Source organism: Agelaius tricolor, unplaced genomic scaffold (assembly GCF_023055355.1).
Source record: "Agelaius tricolor isolate 1412-34295 unplaced genomic scaffold, bAgeTri1.0.p SCAF_86, whole genome shotgun sequence".
Lineage (NCBI taxonomy): Eukaryota > Metazoa > Chordata > Aves > Passeriformes > Icteridae > Agelaius > Agelaius tricolor.
In genome coordinates this window covers 104,677-120,573 of record NW_027269346.1, presented here as the reverse complement: position 1 = coordinate 120,573, position 15,897 = coordinate 104,677, and the positions used below count along the sequence as shown (strand labels likewise).

Genomic DNA, 15,897 nt, shown 5'->3' with positions numbered 1-15,897 from the left:
CTCAGCTTGGAGGGCTCTTATCAAAGTGGGCTTGTTTTGGGTTTTTTTTCCCCATTTTCTTTTTCTTTTCCTTGTAAATACCCAGTAAGTGATTTTTTGCTTTTCCAGTGGTGCTTGCCCCATCGCTGGCAGTTTCCTGGGCTGAGCTGGATGGGCCTGGAGCAGCATGGTGTAGTGTGTGACATCCCTGCTCATGGCAGGGGCACGGAGCTGGATGAGCTCTATGGTCCCTCCCAGCCCAAACCATTCCCTGCTGATGCTGATGGGTGTGTGTTACAGCAGTAAAACCGAGACAATGTGGCACCTCAGTACAGGTTTGAAGGGCGGTTTGAGATCCCTGTTTTTTCCTGGAAGCTGCAGGTGCCTGGCCCAGCCGTGGGATCTGCGCACAGGGCTGGTCACAGCTGTGTGTCTGCAGCAGCTTCTGCCCAGGGGCTGCTGCAAAGCACTGCCTGGGGCACAAGGTCCAGCCCCGGCACCTGCAGGGACACCTCAGGTGTGGAGCTGGGACAGGCCATCTCACAGGGACCTATGAGTTTGGGCCTAAACTTGATCTGCTCTTGGAAGAATTGAGCAAGTTTGTGTCAGCGCTGGAGGGGACAACACGGTTTGGCCTGGGAAGAAGGGAAGGAAAGGCTTCAGAGGGAGATCAGTGCTGATGCCAGCCCAGGCCTGGCCTCAGTTCCTGCCACCACGGGCAGAACCCTCTCAGCTTGAGGAATTTCATTTGATTTATTGCTGTAACACAAACTTTTTAGTAACTGATTCAGGTACCAAGGAAAACCCAAGATAATGACTAAAGAAACACGTGGGGAAGCACCTTTCCTCTACTTTGCCAGGTTCAGCTTCAGTCCAGCATCTTTTGTCCCCTCTTTTCCTGCAGGTTCTGCCAGTCCCTGGGGGAGGTGACACAGCACAGAGGGCTGGGGCTGGGCTGGGCTTTGCTTTTCTACTTGTTTCTTCCTCTTTCCTCCTTGTTTACTCACTCATGGCACACCCACAGGCTTCAGTCCCTCAGGTGTGTACCTGCTCTGGTGTCATCCCTCCCTGGGCTGGTCTCTTCAGGGAGAAATGGGCCAGTGGGAATTCCATGAAGTTTCTAGAGGAAAACGCCGTGTCCTGCACCTGGGCAGGGATGTTTCCATTTGCCAACACTCACATGAGAGACCAGAGAAGCATCTGGCTGTCCTGATGGCCACGAGCCACCCCTGAGTCAGCGGTGCACCTCCATGGTCTGACAGCATCCTCAGGTGTGGGAGCCAGAGGATTTGCCCACAGGTTACCCCCATCCCCTCCTGGGGCACAGGGAAGGCCACATCTGGAGCACCGGCACCAGTTTTGGACTCCCCAGTACAAGACAGCCTGGTCAGAACTGGGGTCCAGCATGGACTGATTAGGACATCTGAGAATCTGACAGGTAAGGAGAGGCTGAGGGCTGGGGCTGCTCAGACTCAGGAGCTCAGTGGGGTTTATCAATGGGTAGAAATCCCAGGTGTGAGCAGTGAAGGGAACCTCAGGTATCCCAGGTATGGACACAAGGCAATGGAAACAACCCGAAAACTGGCAATTTCACTGAGACATAAAAAACCCTCTTTTATTATTTTTATACTCCAAGGGTGATAAAGTAAGGTCAGGAGTCCCTATACCAAGGCAGGGCTTTGGCCTCAACACCCCCTGAAGTTCCTTTCTGTGCTGCTGGGCAGGTGTGGGCCCCGGGGTGTTGCTGCAGTGGCAGGGGATGCACCGGGGCAGCAGGTCAGGCCTCTCCTTCCTCCAGCATGGCCATAATTCCTACCAGCCCCACCTGGGGGCTCTGCTGCTATTCCGTATTTCCCTCTCTGCAGCTCATCTGTGTTGGAACCCTGGATGCTGAAAATTCCAGACTTTCTGTGCTGACATGCACTGGTCCCCAAGAGAACACAGCATTTGACCTGAGGCTGTGGAGAAGGCTTCCAAAATTGATTGATAGCACTTGTATTATGGGTGTGTAGCTGGTTAGAAGGGTGTAGTATCACAGGGTGGAAAACTTAGAGTTTAAGGTTTTAGAATATAGTAATATATGTAGAGCAAGATGAAGGTTTTAGCACAGTAGCTGGTCCTTCTTCACCTTCTTCCTTCTTCTTCATGGGTTTGGGTGATTTTGTGTAATTGGACAGAAAAGTCTGCCTTGCAGACTTTGAGTGATTAGTTATTGGGTTAAACATGAAAATAACTTAGGTGCCATTTCTTAATTGGATAGTTTAGCCTCAAAAGACCATGTACAGAAGATTGTTAGCCATTTTGTAGCTTGTTAGTAGAATACTGTAGAACTCACCACTTGTAATAGACATAAGAAATAATAAACACCCGAGTCAGGACACAAAACACTGTCTTGAGTGCTTCAATCCCCACCTTGACAGAGGCAGAAAAGAAGCCAAGAACCAGCAGATCTGCTCTTCTCACAACATCCTGTGTCCTGCTTTTCCCAGTCCAGGGACAAGGAAAAATGGATACAACGGAAATAAAGACAAATTTACCGCTTCAGTGCTGGCTGCACTTGTCTCCGCTAAAGCTGCATCTCACTGTGCAGAGCTACAGACAAGGGTGTTGTCGGTGGCCAGAGATTTTGTGGATTTGATCTTGCATCAGACTGTGGGTTCTCACATGGAAAAGAAAAGGAGCCTGGAAAGCAGCCAGAGAATCAAATCCCAGGCAAACAGAAGTAATGGTGTTCAGGGAAAGCTGTGCCAGAGAAGTCCAATCCATCCCCACACTGAAAGCTCCAGGGGATTAGCAAACAGTCATCTCAGATTTGGGGGGCACAACCCTGTTGGCCACAGTTTTCCCACAGAGCTGCTGTACAAAGCAGGAGGAACAAGGAGTGAGAGAAACACCAAACTGCAGAAAAAATCCTCATAGATTGGGACTGGTTTTTTCCTAGAACAGAAAAGAAACACTCTCCTGTAGGAGCAACAGGGATAGGACGGTCGGGACAGATGGAGACGAGAGATCTCTGAAGCCAGGGCTTGGAATTTGGGGTTTATTGCACAGGGCCTGGGTGCAGGGGCCTTTTGGGACTTGGGGTTTATTGCACAGGGCCTGGGTGCAGGGGCCCTTTGGAATTTGAGGTTTATTGCACAGGGCCTGGGTGCAGGGCCCTGCTTGAGCTGCCAGCCACAGCTCAGAGCAGATCTGAGAGAGGAGCCCCAAAGAGAGAGAAAGAGAGAGCAAGAGGAAAAGAGAGGCTGAAAGAGAGCAAAGTTCCCATTACAATACAATAAATCTTCTTCTGTGCTGAATATTCTATTTTTCACTAACCAATCTAGTACAAGATACAAATCCTATAGAATTTACATACAGCCTATAACAACCATTACATTACCATACTGTGTTACATTTTAAACCCTAAAAACTCCTCTTTGGGCCCCTTCTGCCAAGCTGTAGGGTCTGCTCTGACCCTTGGGCCTGTCTGCAAGCAGAGGGTGTTGTTTCATCAAAAGGGGATCACCTTCATTTGGGCCACACCATTGTTTTCCTGTTGTTCAGTAACTCAGGTATCTCAAAGCTTGCTTTCATTTCAATCTTGCTTATAGTTCCATATTCTCAAAATCTTTTGCCAGGCAATCATATTTATAAGGCTTTCCTGTTTCATCTTCCCCAACACTCTCTCACCTCATGCCCCAGACAGGCCAAGATGGGCTGGATCTGGACACTGACCAAATGTAACTTTGAGCTTGATGTGATGCCACAGACCAGACTCCTGTCTACACAGCCAAGCCACCCACCTGGGCTCCTCCTCACCTGCATGCATCTCTGTGATACCCTGCCCAAAGCCCTGGCAGGCTCCAGGCAGAACCAGTTGTCATCTCTCCATCAGATCCCGATCCCAATTGTCAACATGTCCAGGACCTGATTGGCCCCTCCATTCACACATGACTATTGAGTACTTGTATTAGCCAGATTTCCTCATTAATGTTCCCCTGCCTTTTAAAACATTCCAGATAAACAAAAGACAGTTCTGTATCTCCCATAGCACCTGGAGAAAGTTAAAAGCCATCAGTTATGCAAAGCAGCTACTGCTGCTGCTGGAGCTGAATATTTAAATTTAACATGGGGCTGTGTTGATCCTTTCCAGAGAACAGATGTTTTATGGAAACACTTTAGAAATCCATCCCTCCCCTGACTACAGGAGAGTTCTGGAAGCAATGGGAGGGATGAGTTTTGGTGACAGCACTGTTGGAGTGTCTGTGCAGTCCTGGAGCAGCTCCTGCATGCAGCAGCAGCCATGGTTCAGCATTTCCCAAGCCCATCCCTGGGTACCTGCACAGGGACAACAGGCAGGAGAAGTTTAAACATTGGACAGAAGGAAAACACCAGAAAAACTATAGATGTGAGACTGTGGCAGCACCATCCATCACAAAACTAAGCTGAACCAGAATTCAGGTTATTGTTTTTGTTATTTTGTGACACAAAGTTTGGAGGTCAGATAAAGCAACTGAAAATCTTTGTGACAGAGAATAATAAGCCTGAGGCAAGGCCCAGGTCTCTGGTTTCAGCTTGGTCTGTACCCACAGATCAGGGATGGGAAAGGGGCAGCAAGGAGAGAAAAATTAGATAAATTGTGTTAAATTAAACCCTTTGGAAGTTAAACATCAGAGGTGACTCAGCATAGGACCAAGAGGCACCAGAATGACTCAAACAAGTAATGTATGAGGTATGCAATGCTGTAGTAACTGCTCCTACCTACTGTGGGATATACCTGCTGTGGCTGGAGGAGAGCAAGAACTTGGGCAGGAGGTACAACCAGGATTGCAAATTGCCCTGGAATCTTAACATTTTATTTTTTGTTGCAAAAACAGATGTTTTCAAAATGCTTCCTGTCACCCAAATATTTCCCAGAGCCTGTCAAAGCACTGGCCAATTACTTACTGTTTTCTGTTTTTGTTTTACTTCAGCAGTTCCAGGCGTGTGTCCTGTGCACAGACATTTCAAGGTGGTAGCTCTGTGCCGCCTGGGCCCTTCTCGCTCCAAGTGCCTCTGGGATGTGACTGATTCCAGCAGCTGTGGATTAAGTGGCTGCCTTGAACCTTTACCAGCCCAGAACTTTTAACAGCCCGCTGTGGGCCTTGTTTGCACACCGACAAACATGCAGGTGAGCAGGTGGAGTGCTCTGGGCTTTTGTAATTGGCACTGGAGCTCCTGTTCCCAGACAGGAGGCTGTGGGGAATGGGACCAAGCAGGCAGACTGGGAACACAGGAACCTCTCTCTCCAACTTCAGCCTCCTGGTAAAAGTGCCCTAATTGGCCTCAGAGCTGGTGCCCACACCTGGATGAGGAACCTGGGGCTGGCCCTGTGCAGCTGGGGACAGAGCAGTGGGAAGAAGGGACAGGCAGCAGGTGCCACCACGGCCCAGAAGGACCATGAGCAACCAAAAGTGCTGATCAGTGATGACAGAAGAGACTTTCCTTGGTGCTTTCAGAGCACAAGTTGGCCAGGAAGAGCCAGCGGCCCCAGGGCTGCTGCTGTGACCACACTTTCCATGTCCAGGCCCCTGCAGGTGTTGGACCTCCCCTGGGTAAGAGGCACTCACTTCATGTTTGTGAGTGCAGTGTTTGGGCTCCTGCAAACATCAGCACTCTGCAAACACCTGCAGTTCCGCTCAGCTTTGGCCAGTTTATGGTTAGACCATAAAACTGCAACCCTTCTTGCCCAGTCTTCTTAAACACAAGTGTAAATTACACTGGACAAGAGCTTGGAACAGTACAATTTTCCTCAGACAAAAATCTCCTTGTCAAGTGTTGGGAGAGGAGTCTGGCAGGAATCTACGACCTCCCCCACAAGATGTGGGGTGAGGCTGTTGTCCTGTCTTGGATAGGCCAAAGTGGAAATGCCAAATTTAGCATATTCTTATTCCTTGCCTGGTTCCAGTACCAGGTGGCCCTGACAATTTAGCTAAAATAATTTGAAAAATCCTGAAGGAAGTGCTTTTTCTGAGGAAATCATTGGGAGAAACCCCTGAAATATTATTATTGGAAAACCTGCTGAGAGTTTGATTCCAGCATCAGACTTGTGCTGGGCAGGGACTGCTGGTCCAAGCCGTGCTTTGAGCAGGCCCTTGCAGCAGAGGTGGCTCATCTGTGGCCAGGTGAGTGCTGAGAATCTCCAAGGTCAGAGTCCAGGGCCTCTCAGGGCCTTGATCCAGTGTTCCAAGGTTTTTTCCCTGAGGTCCAGTGAGGATGTCTCCTGTTCCAGCTTGTGCAAGTTGCCTCTGTGGTCACCATGCAGCTGTGAGCAGAGTCTGTACCCATCACCTCTCCCAATGACATGAGGCAACTGCAGACTGTGGTCAGGGCCCCCTTTTCCTCACTCCCAAAACAGTGGGACATGAGAAAATCCTACAGAAGAGTGTCCATGGAGAGCACTTCAAAAAGTGGTGCTAGAATCACAGACTCTCAGATTGATTGATTTGGGTTGAGAGGGACCTTAAAGCTCATCCAGTTCCACCCCCTGTGTGGGGCAGGGACATCTTCCACTAGACCAGGTCACTTCAAGCCATGTTCAGCCTGGTCTTGGACACTTCAGGGATGTGGAAGCTGAACTGGAGAAGAAAAGGGGAACACAAAAGCACAAGCTCTAGGTTGTACGAAATCTGCTGGAACTGCTGTTTGGGTGACTCCTGCAGGAGAGGACAGTTTTAGTGCCCTCATAACTGCATCTGACACAACCACAACCACTGAGGGGGAAAACTTGAGCATGAAGCTCTTGCAGCCTCAGGGAGAATCGTGGCCATCAACAACCCCCTGAGCTCCCGAGCCAGGTGTGGCTGCAGGGATCCTGGGCAGAGGCTGCCGGGGCAGCAGCAGCAGGGTGAGCAGGGATGAGGGCAAGAGGGCTCTCAGAGGGCACATGCCAGAGCAGCAGCAGTGTCAGGGAAAACACCTGCCAGGCCACCGGGTTCAGAGGGTGTGAAGAGGTCATGCTCTATCTAGAGGGCAGGGACAAGTGGAATGTCACCAGGATCCCTCTTGGCACATGTCCTGTAGAACATCCTATTCAGTTGTAGGAAAGAGGTGACAGAGTGCTCTCCTGTCAGGGTTGTGGGTGACACAAGTCAGGGGGACCAGTGCTCCAGGGCAGGGCCAGAAGGACTTGGACAGGCTGGGAAATGGAGCTAGAAGGAGCTGGTAAAATTCAACAAGGACAAATGCCAGGTCCTACATCCAGCACTCCCTGAAAAAAAACCACACCACCCTCTCAGGAGACGGGGAGGACCCCCCAAACAGGCTGGGGATGAAGCCCCACGCTGAGAGCAGGGGCTGGAAATGCTGAGTGGACTCTGCCCACAGGAGGAATGGCTTTGGGGACACCAAGGAGCCATTTGTCTGCCAGTCCCTATGGGGAGGTTATCCCAAAACTGGTGCCACACTCACTGCAGGGGCACATGGAGGGAGGAGGAGGGGCGGCAGCCAAAATCCAGACAAAACCCACCACTTTCTTGTCCCCATCCTCAAAGGAAGCATTTGTGCCCATGTGGAGACCAGAACCAGCTGAGATACAAGCAATGGTGATTTCTGCTGGAGAAAGAATTCTTGAGCAGGAAGGTGCATCCCTCAAAACAGCCAAGGAAACAGGAGTGGGAGAAGCTATTGGTGCTACAACAGTGCCCTTGGCTTTGGGAGATATGACACATGCTTGGAGAAGGTAAGTTAGGAGTCTGATTTTCAGAAGTGACAAGTATTTATAGGCTCTGGGCCCAATTCTGAAGGCTGCACCTCCAATTTGAGGTATTTGGTTTAAAAAAAAAATCTCCCTTAACATTTCACAAGTTCACAGAGATTTGATTTACTGCTGGACACCACTGGCCAGGTTTGATATCCATCAGGAGACCAGAGGGGGACACAAACATGATATTTATTATCCTAAAGGCTGTTCTGAAGACATGGACTACCAGAACTGAAGTTTCTGGCATCCAGGGAGATTTCAGTATATTTTAATATTTGTGCCAACTATTGGTGGTCTCAGAAAAGTCCCTTTTCAAATATCAAAGTGGGAGGGGGTTTCTGCAAGTGCTGCCAGGATGTGCCTTCCCTAAAACCTTGGGAAGTGACCAGGCTGTATTGGAATGCCATGGCACCAAGTTTCTGTGTGAAACAAGGAAATGCTCGTCACTGCCACAAGCAAAAGGTGTAATTTTGTAAACTCAAAGCAAATGAGTGAAAAAGTCCCATTACCGTGGCCCCTCTGCCCTGCCAGCTCAGCTGCCCTGCTGAGAGCTGCTTGAGAAAGGCAGAGCCCAGAGTCACTGTTCCATGTACACACAGGACACAGATCCGCAGCTACACACACACACACACACACACGGCCACAGCCACAGCTGCTCTTTTTTTACACTTGCTGCTTGTCTTTTTCAGCCCCAGACACTCTCTGACCTGCATTTCCCCTCACTGAGGCTGCCACTCCCTTGGTATCTATGCTGGATTTCCACACAGGGTGTTCATCCCCATCTGGGGCTGTAGCCTACACTTTCCCTACTTCCCAGAAGATGTTACTGTTCATCCTCTCATCTCTTGACATTCAGATCCAGACTTTATGCTTGGACCATCTCCTACTGCCCCACCATCGGGAGCAGAAGCTGCAAGGACACCATAGTGCTTCCCTGCTGCAGAAACATCCCAGAGCTCTCTCGACCTCCAGATTCACTCCCTGCAGCAGCCCTCCTTTCCTGGGGGTCCCACTTTACATTTCCCTGGCAATACATGGTGAACTCCAGCTGAACTCACTCCTTTTTCAGGAATAGCTCCAGGCTCTGAGCAGGCAGTGCTCACCCAGCCATCTCACTGAGCTGGAGCCATTTCACTGCTGAGCCCTTCAGACATGCTGGGCACTGCTTGGTGCCTTCTGTGTTCAGCCAGTGCCACTGCTAGGACTCTGTCCCTCCTGTCCAAGTCCTCTCCCGGCCTCTGGACCACGTCAGCTCCCCCAGAGAGCTGTGCCTTGGGCTGGATGGGCACGGTTAGCACAGGTAGTGAGAGCACAGGGAGCGTGGGTGTTGTGCAGTCACCTCTGCTGCCAGCTTGGCCAAAGGCCAGCCCCCATCACTGCTCCTCTCTGCTGATAGTGGCGGGTGCAGGCATCTCACAGTCCTGCAACAGGTAAGATGGGGCTGTTGGAAGGACTTGGCACCCAGGAGCTGCAGCTCCCAGCTCCTCCAGCAGCCTCCCCCCGTGCCCAGGTGCTGAAGAGCTGCAAGGCTGGAGCAAGAGTCCGGCACTGCTCGGCACCTGGCACAGCCCGGGGCAAGGCTGGAGTCAGCATGGGCGCTGTGTCACAAGGGCTTGGTCCCGTGGGCTCAGATCCCACTGCTGCAGGCTGCTGGGTGCTGCTCCTCACTCCTGTCCCTGAGCAGGAGCCACCTCTGGAAGCCTCTCCCCAGGGCCCCCTCAGGGTTAAAAGCTTCTGCTGCGCTTACAGCACTGAGGACACACACACAGGCTTCTCCTCATGCAGGAAAGACAAACCAGCAGCACCCGGGCCATGGCTGCCACATGGAACATAGGACAGCACCTGGGGACAGATTACTGAGGACTAGGTGCCATCCAGCCTCTGCTCTTTGCTGTGGAGGTGAGGAGGGGTGAGAGGGCAGGGCTTCACCAGGACATGCACTGCTGGGGGGAACCTGGTGCTGGCCCCCAGGGCTCTGGGTGGTCTGGGCAGGCTGTGGCTGCTGCTCTGCCTCCAATAGAGGCATCCAGTCCTTTCCAAGAGAAATGAATCCTGTGCTGTTATCTGCTCCCTCAGTTCAGCTGTGCCCTTGCACTGGGCCATGGCTGTGCCCAAGGCTCAGGACCCCACCTCCCAGGGCTGAGTGCTCCAGGCTGCCTGCTCTGCTCATCTGAGTGAGGACAGATGTAGTGGCTTGGTGAGGAGAACCACATCCTCCTGCAGAGCAGCTTCCCTGTGTGGGTACAGAGCACAGATGTGCTCCTGCACCAGCAGAGCTGGGTCTCTGGCTGGCTCACATGGCACTGTCACAAAGGTCTCTCCCATCTCTGGAGGGAAGGACAGGAACCCGCCTGGCACTGGTGGCATCCGTGTTCCCTCTCTGCTCCCCATCCAGCCTTTCTAGCCTTGTCTTTTTTTGGTCTTTGCTCACTGCATTTGCCCACTGAAGCACCTTGGCCCCATCCATGGAGTCCATGGCAGGGGCAGGGTGGGCAGCAGCAGCCCTGACTGAAGTTCTGAACCAGAAATGCTTCCTCAGGCCTCCTCCATCTCTTGGACATGGTGATCACAGCTCCATGTGATAGTGAGCAAACTCCTTGTGTCAGGGTGAAAATTGAAATAGGATGATGGAAAAAAGGTGGGGAGTTCCAGGCCAGGAGATCCCTGCTGGCTTAAATTTTCCTGTGGCTCAACATAGTCCATGTGATGAGTTGCTCTTTGTTGGAACCTGTACTTTTGTAAGTGGAACCCCTGCTTTGTGAGAGCTGGTTATTACAGAGCAGGAAACAGGATAAAGAAAAAAAAAATTAACTGGTGCAGGGTGATGCCATATCCCTGGCCCAGGGCTGGGGAAGAGCAAGCTCAGTGACAGCATCTAGAGAATGCTGTAACCTGACCAGGGGCAGGGAAACATCTACTCAGAATAAATACATCCAGGAGGGGGAGAGACACATGCTTGGAATCATCATCAGGAGAGGGGCTGGGTAGGCAAAGAACTCCAAGAGGTGTGGGTGGATGCCCCCCGCTCTTGGGTTTTTCTGTGTGCTTCTTCTGCATCAGGTACCCGACCCGGGACGGCAGCTCTTTGGACTCCAAAATCCCAGCGTCTGCGCAATCTGAACTCAGGAAACTTTCACCCACCAGGGAGATGGGATCAGAGCTGTACCATTAGGGACCCCTTGCCTCACGGGGGGCTGTGCTCTAGTCCCTGGCTCACAGTCGGGGAGAGAGCCTCCTCAGGGCTCCCGTCTGCCCAAAGCCTGACCCAGCTTGCCCCATGGCAGGTACGAACCAGACACAGGTGACGGAGTTTGTGCTCCTGGGCTTTTCCCACGGCCGGCCCTTCCTCTTTGCTCTTTTCCTGGCCATTTACCTGGCCACGCTGCTGGGCAACTCTGCAATACTCTCCCTCGTCTCCCTGGATCCCCACCTCCACAGCCCCATGTACTTCTTCCTTGGTCACCTGTCCTGCCTGGACCTTTGCTACTCCTCAGTGACGGTGCCCAAGATCCTGGCGAACACTTTGCGCCCGCGGGCCACCATCTCCTACGGGGGGTGCCTGGTGCAGATGTTCCTGCTGATGTGGTGCGCGGGGGCCGAGTGCGCGCTGCTGGCCCTCATGGCCTACGACCGCTTCGCTGCCGTGTACCAGCCCCTGCGCTACTGCCAGGCCCTGCGCCGCAGCACCTGTGCCATCGCCGCCGCCGGCTGCTGGCTCTGGGGGCTGCTGGACTCGGCCGTGCACACGCTGCTGGCGGCCCGGCTCTCCTTCTGCGGGGCTGCCCGGCTCCAGCACATCTTCTGTGACGTGCCGCCGCTGCTGGGGGCCGCCTGCAGCGACACCCGCCCCAACCAGCTGGCCCTCCACATCTCCAGCATCTTTGTGGGACTCAGTCCCTTCCTGCTCATCGTCATCTCCTACCTTTGCATCCTGGCCACCGTCCTTGGGATGCCGCTGGCCACCAGCCGGCGCAAGGCCTTCTCCACCTGCTCCGCACACTTGATCGTGGTCACCCTGTACTTCGTGGCAGCCAACCTGAACTACAACCGGCCCAGCTCGGGCTACTCCCCGGCAGCCAACACGCTGGTCTCTGTGCTGTACTGCATCATCATCCCCATGCTGAACCCCCTCGTCTACAGCCTCCGCAACCGGGAGGTGTGGGGGGCCCTGCGGAAGGCCATGCGGCTGGGTGCCACACCAGGCTCCCCAGGCAGCAACGCCTGAGCAGTGCCAGGGCTGCCACAGGCTGCCAACACTGCAATGTCCATCCGTGGGACATCTGTGACAGCACAGCGAGCCTGGGGCTCCCAGCCCAAGCACACGGCACACTGCCATTGCTCATTTCACCCTCAGCACATCACTGAGAGCAGAATGGCAAAATAAAGTCAGGAACAAGGCTACAGGTCCAGGATTCTGTCTTTATTTTCCAGATGCCATGTGCTGCAGCTGTGCTACTGCCAGGCAGCTCAGCAAAAGGCAAATTCACGTGGAGCCAGACGCGTGCTGGCTCTGAGCATAGCCACGAGCTCTGCCTCAGGGCTGCCCCAGGGCTTGAGTCAGTCTCTGTGCAGAACAAGGGCAGTGCCTTAGACTGCAAAACCTGGCCTGGGCAAGAGGGGCTGTCCCACCATCCACTGTCCCCATGTGCCTTGGCTTCAAGTCTGATGTCTGCTGGGTTTCCCCAGGCTGCCAGGGAGGCTCTGCAGCACTCTGTACATAAGCACAGCGGCTTGCACAGGCCACCCAGGCCTTGGTGCTGCACTCAGACACTAGCACTGAGCTGAGAGCTGGTGGCACTGAACTCCTCACCAGAAATGCTTTGCTTTATGGCCAGAAAAATTTCCCTGTGCAGCTGTTGTGTGTGCTGTGGCTCTGGGTGATGGTGGCTGAGGACTGGCTGGGGGTCTGCAGCTGGGCCCAAGCTCAAATGATTCTGTGGCTGTGGGGGCAGCAGCCAAATCTGCAGGTGTGCACATGAGCACTGCAGCAGAGCCAGGAGCACGGGCTCACTGGGGCAAGGGAGATGACACAGGCAGGTGACACCTGCAGTCACACAGCCCAAACATGCTCATCTGTAGCTCAGTTACCAAGAGATACCCAACAGTATCTAATCTGTTCCCAAAGAAACCCACTGGAGAGTCAGAACTGGGACTAGGAGGCACACAGCCTTGCCGAGAGCAGTTTGCCATTTCTTAGTGCACAACACATGCTGATTTTACGCTTCAGGGAAAGAAATGGTTTTGTAACCCACCTGCTGGGTTGGGCTGTTGTTCCTATCCAGACACCCCTCAGCCCTCCTTGCTATACACCCTTCTGGATTCTAAAAAGTCCTTGAAGCACCCTCAGTCCAGTGTCATTGGACACAGCAGTCTGACCAGTGGACACCTTTCTAAGGAGCCCCTGGAAGGGGACAGCAGGAAACAGCAGAAACCACACAAGGAAAAAGACTGGGGAAGTTGCCTCAGAGAAACAAAAAATCCAAAGCACTCCAAACAAAAACCCCAAAGCCAACCAACCAGAAACCCAAACAAGAAACCTCTGGAAAAGTTACATTAAAATTGATAATTTTTAACCTGAATCCCAATGCACCTTTCCTGTGACAGACAGACAGCGTTGGGTGTTCCCAGGATCAAACACTGAGCAGGAATGCCACACTCCTGCACAGGTAGTACAGGCTTGGTCAACTGCAGGGTGGTCCAGAACTCACCTGTGAACCACTCTGAACTCTAAAGCTTTAGTGCCACAGAGGCACCCTCTGCACACACTGCTGGCAGTGCAGTGATGGGCTGTGCTCCACAGCACCTCAGGTGTTCCTGCAGCCTCTCAGGTGTGCTCCCACAGCCCCTCAGCCTCTCAGGTGTGCTCCCACAGCCCCTCAGTCCCACAGCCCCTCAGGTGCTGCTCTACTCAGCTGTCCCTGGTTTATTCCTGCTGTGATGGTACCTGTATCCGGCAGAGGAACAACTCCCACAGCTGAACATCCACCTAAGAGGTACTGGCTTGAGGGAGGGCTTTACTTTTGCATTTCTGAAAACTTTTTTAAACATCAGCAATAAAATGTTTCCTCCTGTCCTGCTTCCCTCGTGCCCAGCCTTTTCCTCACATCTGTGATGAAGGGTCAGGCTTTTCAGGAGCCTGCAGAAGGCACAGAGGACATGAGCTGTCACAGAATCACTGGGACACAGCTTGAGCCAGGCCAGAGCAGAAGCTGGGAGGGAGGGCACAGCCCCAGGGACAGACACATCTGTGCCCAAAAGGGTCACACAGACCACGTTCATGTTTCTCTGGTCCATGCTGCAAACATGGCTCATCCTAAAAATGGAAACCCTTCCTTAGAATAAACACAAATTTGGCTTTCCCGGGGCTCTTTTCCCTGACCCCTGATTAGAATGAGATCCAGGGCCACAGCAACTGACAAAGGTCCCACAGCTCACATTCCTTCTGCCTTGCCTGGACTAGATTCTGTATTTCTGCTCTGGGAATTGCCCCACTGGGAACAGGACACACTCCTGCACGCTTGCTGGCTGACAGGTGGGGCAGCCTCGATAGAAGAGACCTTGTATTGCACTCATATGCTCTTAAACCATCCCACCTTTCCCCCCTAGAAGTGGATGGGAATCAAAATCCTCTTGGGCATAAGACAAAACATTCCCTCTGGCACTGCCAATTTGCTCCTTGATATTTCTCTGAATGTGGATATACCAAGCTGAGCCAAATGAAGCTGATAACACAGGAAAGGCTAAAGCAGAGAGAGGCTGCTGTGATTTGACACTGGGCAAATGCCAGGCACTCACAAAAGTCACTCACTCACCTGCCACAGAGGAGGGAAAAAAACTAAATGAAGAGTTCATGAGTTAAGGACTGTGAGAAAACACTTCACACCATGGTCTCACCATGGCCTGCAGAGCAATCTCAGCTCTGGCACCTGGAGCACCTCCTGCCCTTCCTTCCCCACTGACCTTGCTGTCTCCAGGTTGTTTCCCTCACATGTTCTCACCTCCCCCTCTTCTCTGGCTAGAAAAAAACAAAACAAACTGAAACTGTGCCCACTTTGTTTTGATCTTCTTCAATATGTGATTCACAAGAGGGGGAATGTGTTGGTTTTGCATGGCCTGGTTTTTGGTAGTGGGGGGCACAGAGGTGGCTTCTGTGAGAAGCTGCTGGAAGCTTCCACCACGTCCAGCAGAGCCAACCTCTGGTGGTTCTGAAAATTCCACAGGGAATGCAGAGATCCACCCACAGCCCATGGGATCCATGGGGGATGCAGAGATCCATCCAGAGCCCATGGGATCCACGGGGGATGCAGAGATCCACCCCCAGCCCATGGGATCCACGGGGGATGCAGAGATCCACCCCCAGCCCATGGGATCCACGGGGGATGCAGAGATCCACCCCCAGCCCATGGGATCCATGGGGGATGCAGAGATCCTCCCACAGCCCATGGGATCCATGGGGGATGCAGAGATCCACCCCCAGCCCATGGGATCCATGGGGGATGCAGAGATCCACCCCCAGCCCATGGGATCCATGGGGGATGCAAAGATCCACCCACAGCCCATGGGATCCACGGGGGATGCAGAGATCCTCCCACAGCCCATGGGATCCATGGGGGATGCAGAGATCCACCCCCAGCCCCTGGGGATCCATGGGGGATGCAGAGATCCACCCACAGCCCGTGGGATCCATGGGGGATGCAGAGATCCACCCCCAGCCCATGGGATCCATGGGGGATGCAGAGATCCTCCCACAGCCCATGGGATCCATGGGGGATGCAGAGATCCACCCACAGCCCGTGGGATCCATGGGGGATGCAGAGATCCTCCCAGAGCCCGGGGAGGGGGAGGTGCCCATGCCAGAGCAGGTGATGCCTGGAGGAGGCTGTGATCCAGTGGGAGAGCCAGAGGAGAGGGGGCCCTGCTCCCAGGCTGGAGCAGCCTGTCCTTGGAGGGCTGCACCCCCTGGAACAGTGACCCACGCTGCAGCAGTTTTTGGAGGACTGCTGCTCATGAGAGTGGACCTGTGTCAGAGAAGTTCACAGAGAGCTGGCTCCCATGGGAGGACCTCACAGTCTCACAGGGGAAGGACTCCTCTCCCAGAGCAGTGGAAGAAAATCTCAGTGATGAAATGACCAAAACTCCTATGCCCTGTCTCCCTGCACTGTTGGTGGGAAGGAAAGAGGAGTAGGGGGAAAAAC

At 53.1% G+C, this 15,897-nt stretch overlaps 1 protein-coding gene and 1 long non-coding RNA gene across 2 annotated transcripts; both read left to right on the top strand.

Annotated features, from left to right (window-relative positions):
• Positions 1-374: 374 nt before the first annotated feature.
• LOC139585625 (uncharacterized) lies at positions 375-8,226 on the top strand. The gene is made up of 3 exons (XR_011677193.1): positions 375-1,417; positions 4,935-5,131; positions 7,494-8,226. It is a non-coding gene; the product is annotated as an uncharacterized lncRNA (long non-coding RNA).
• Positions 8,227-9,375: 1,149 nt separating this feature from the next.
• On the top strand, positions 9,376-12,065 carry LOC139585629 (olfactory receptor 5V1-like). The gene has a single exon (XM_071418444.1). The coding sequence runs from the start codon at positions 10,980-10,982 to the stop codon at positions 11,925-11,927; it is 948 nt and encodes a 315-aa protein (XP_071274545.1). The 5' UTR covers positions 9,376-10,979; the 3' UTR covers positions 11,928-12,065.
• Positions 12,066-15,897: the final 3,832 nt, after the last annotated feature.

Coding starts and splice junctions, on each gene's coding strand:
- LOC139585629 (XM_071418444.1), top strand. CDS start 10,980: ATGGCAGGTACGAACCAGACACAGGTGACGGAGTTTGTGCTCCTGGGC.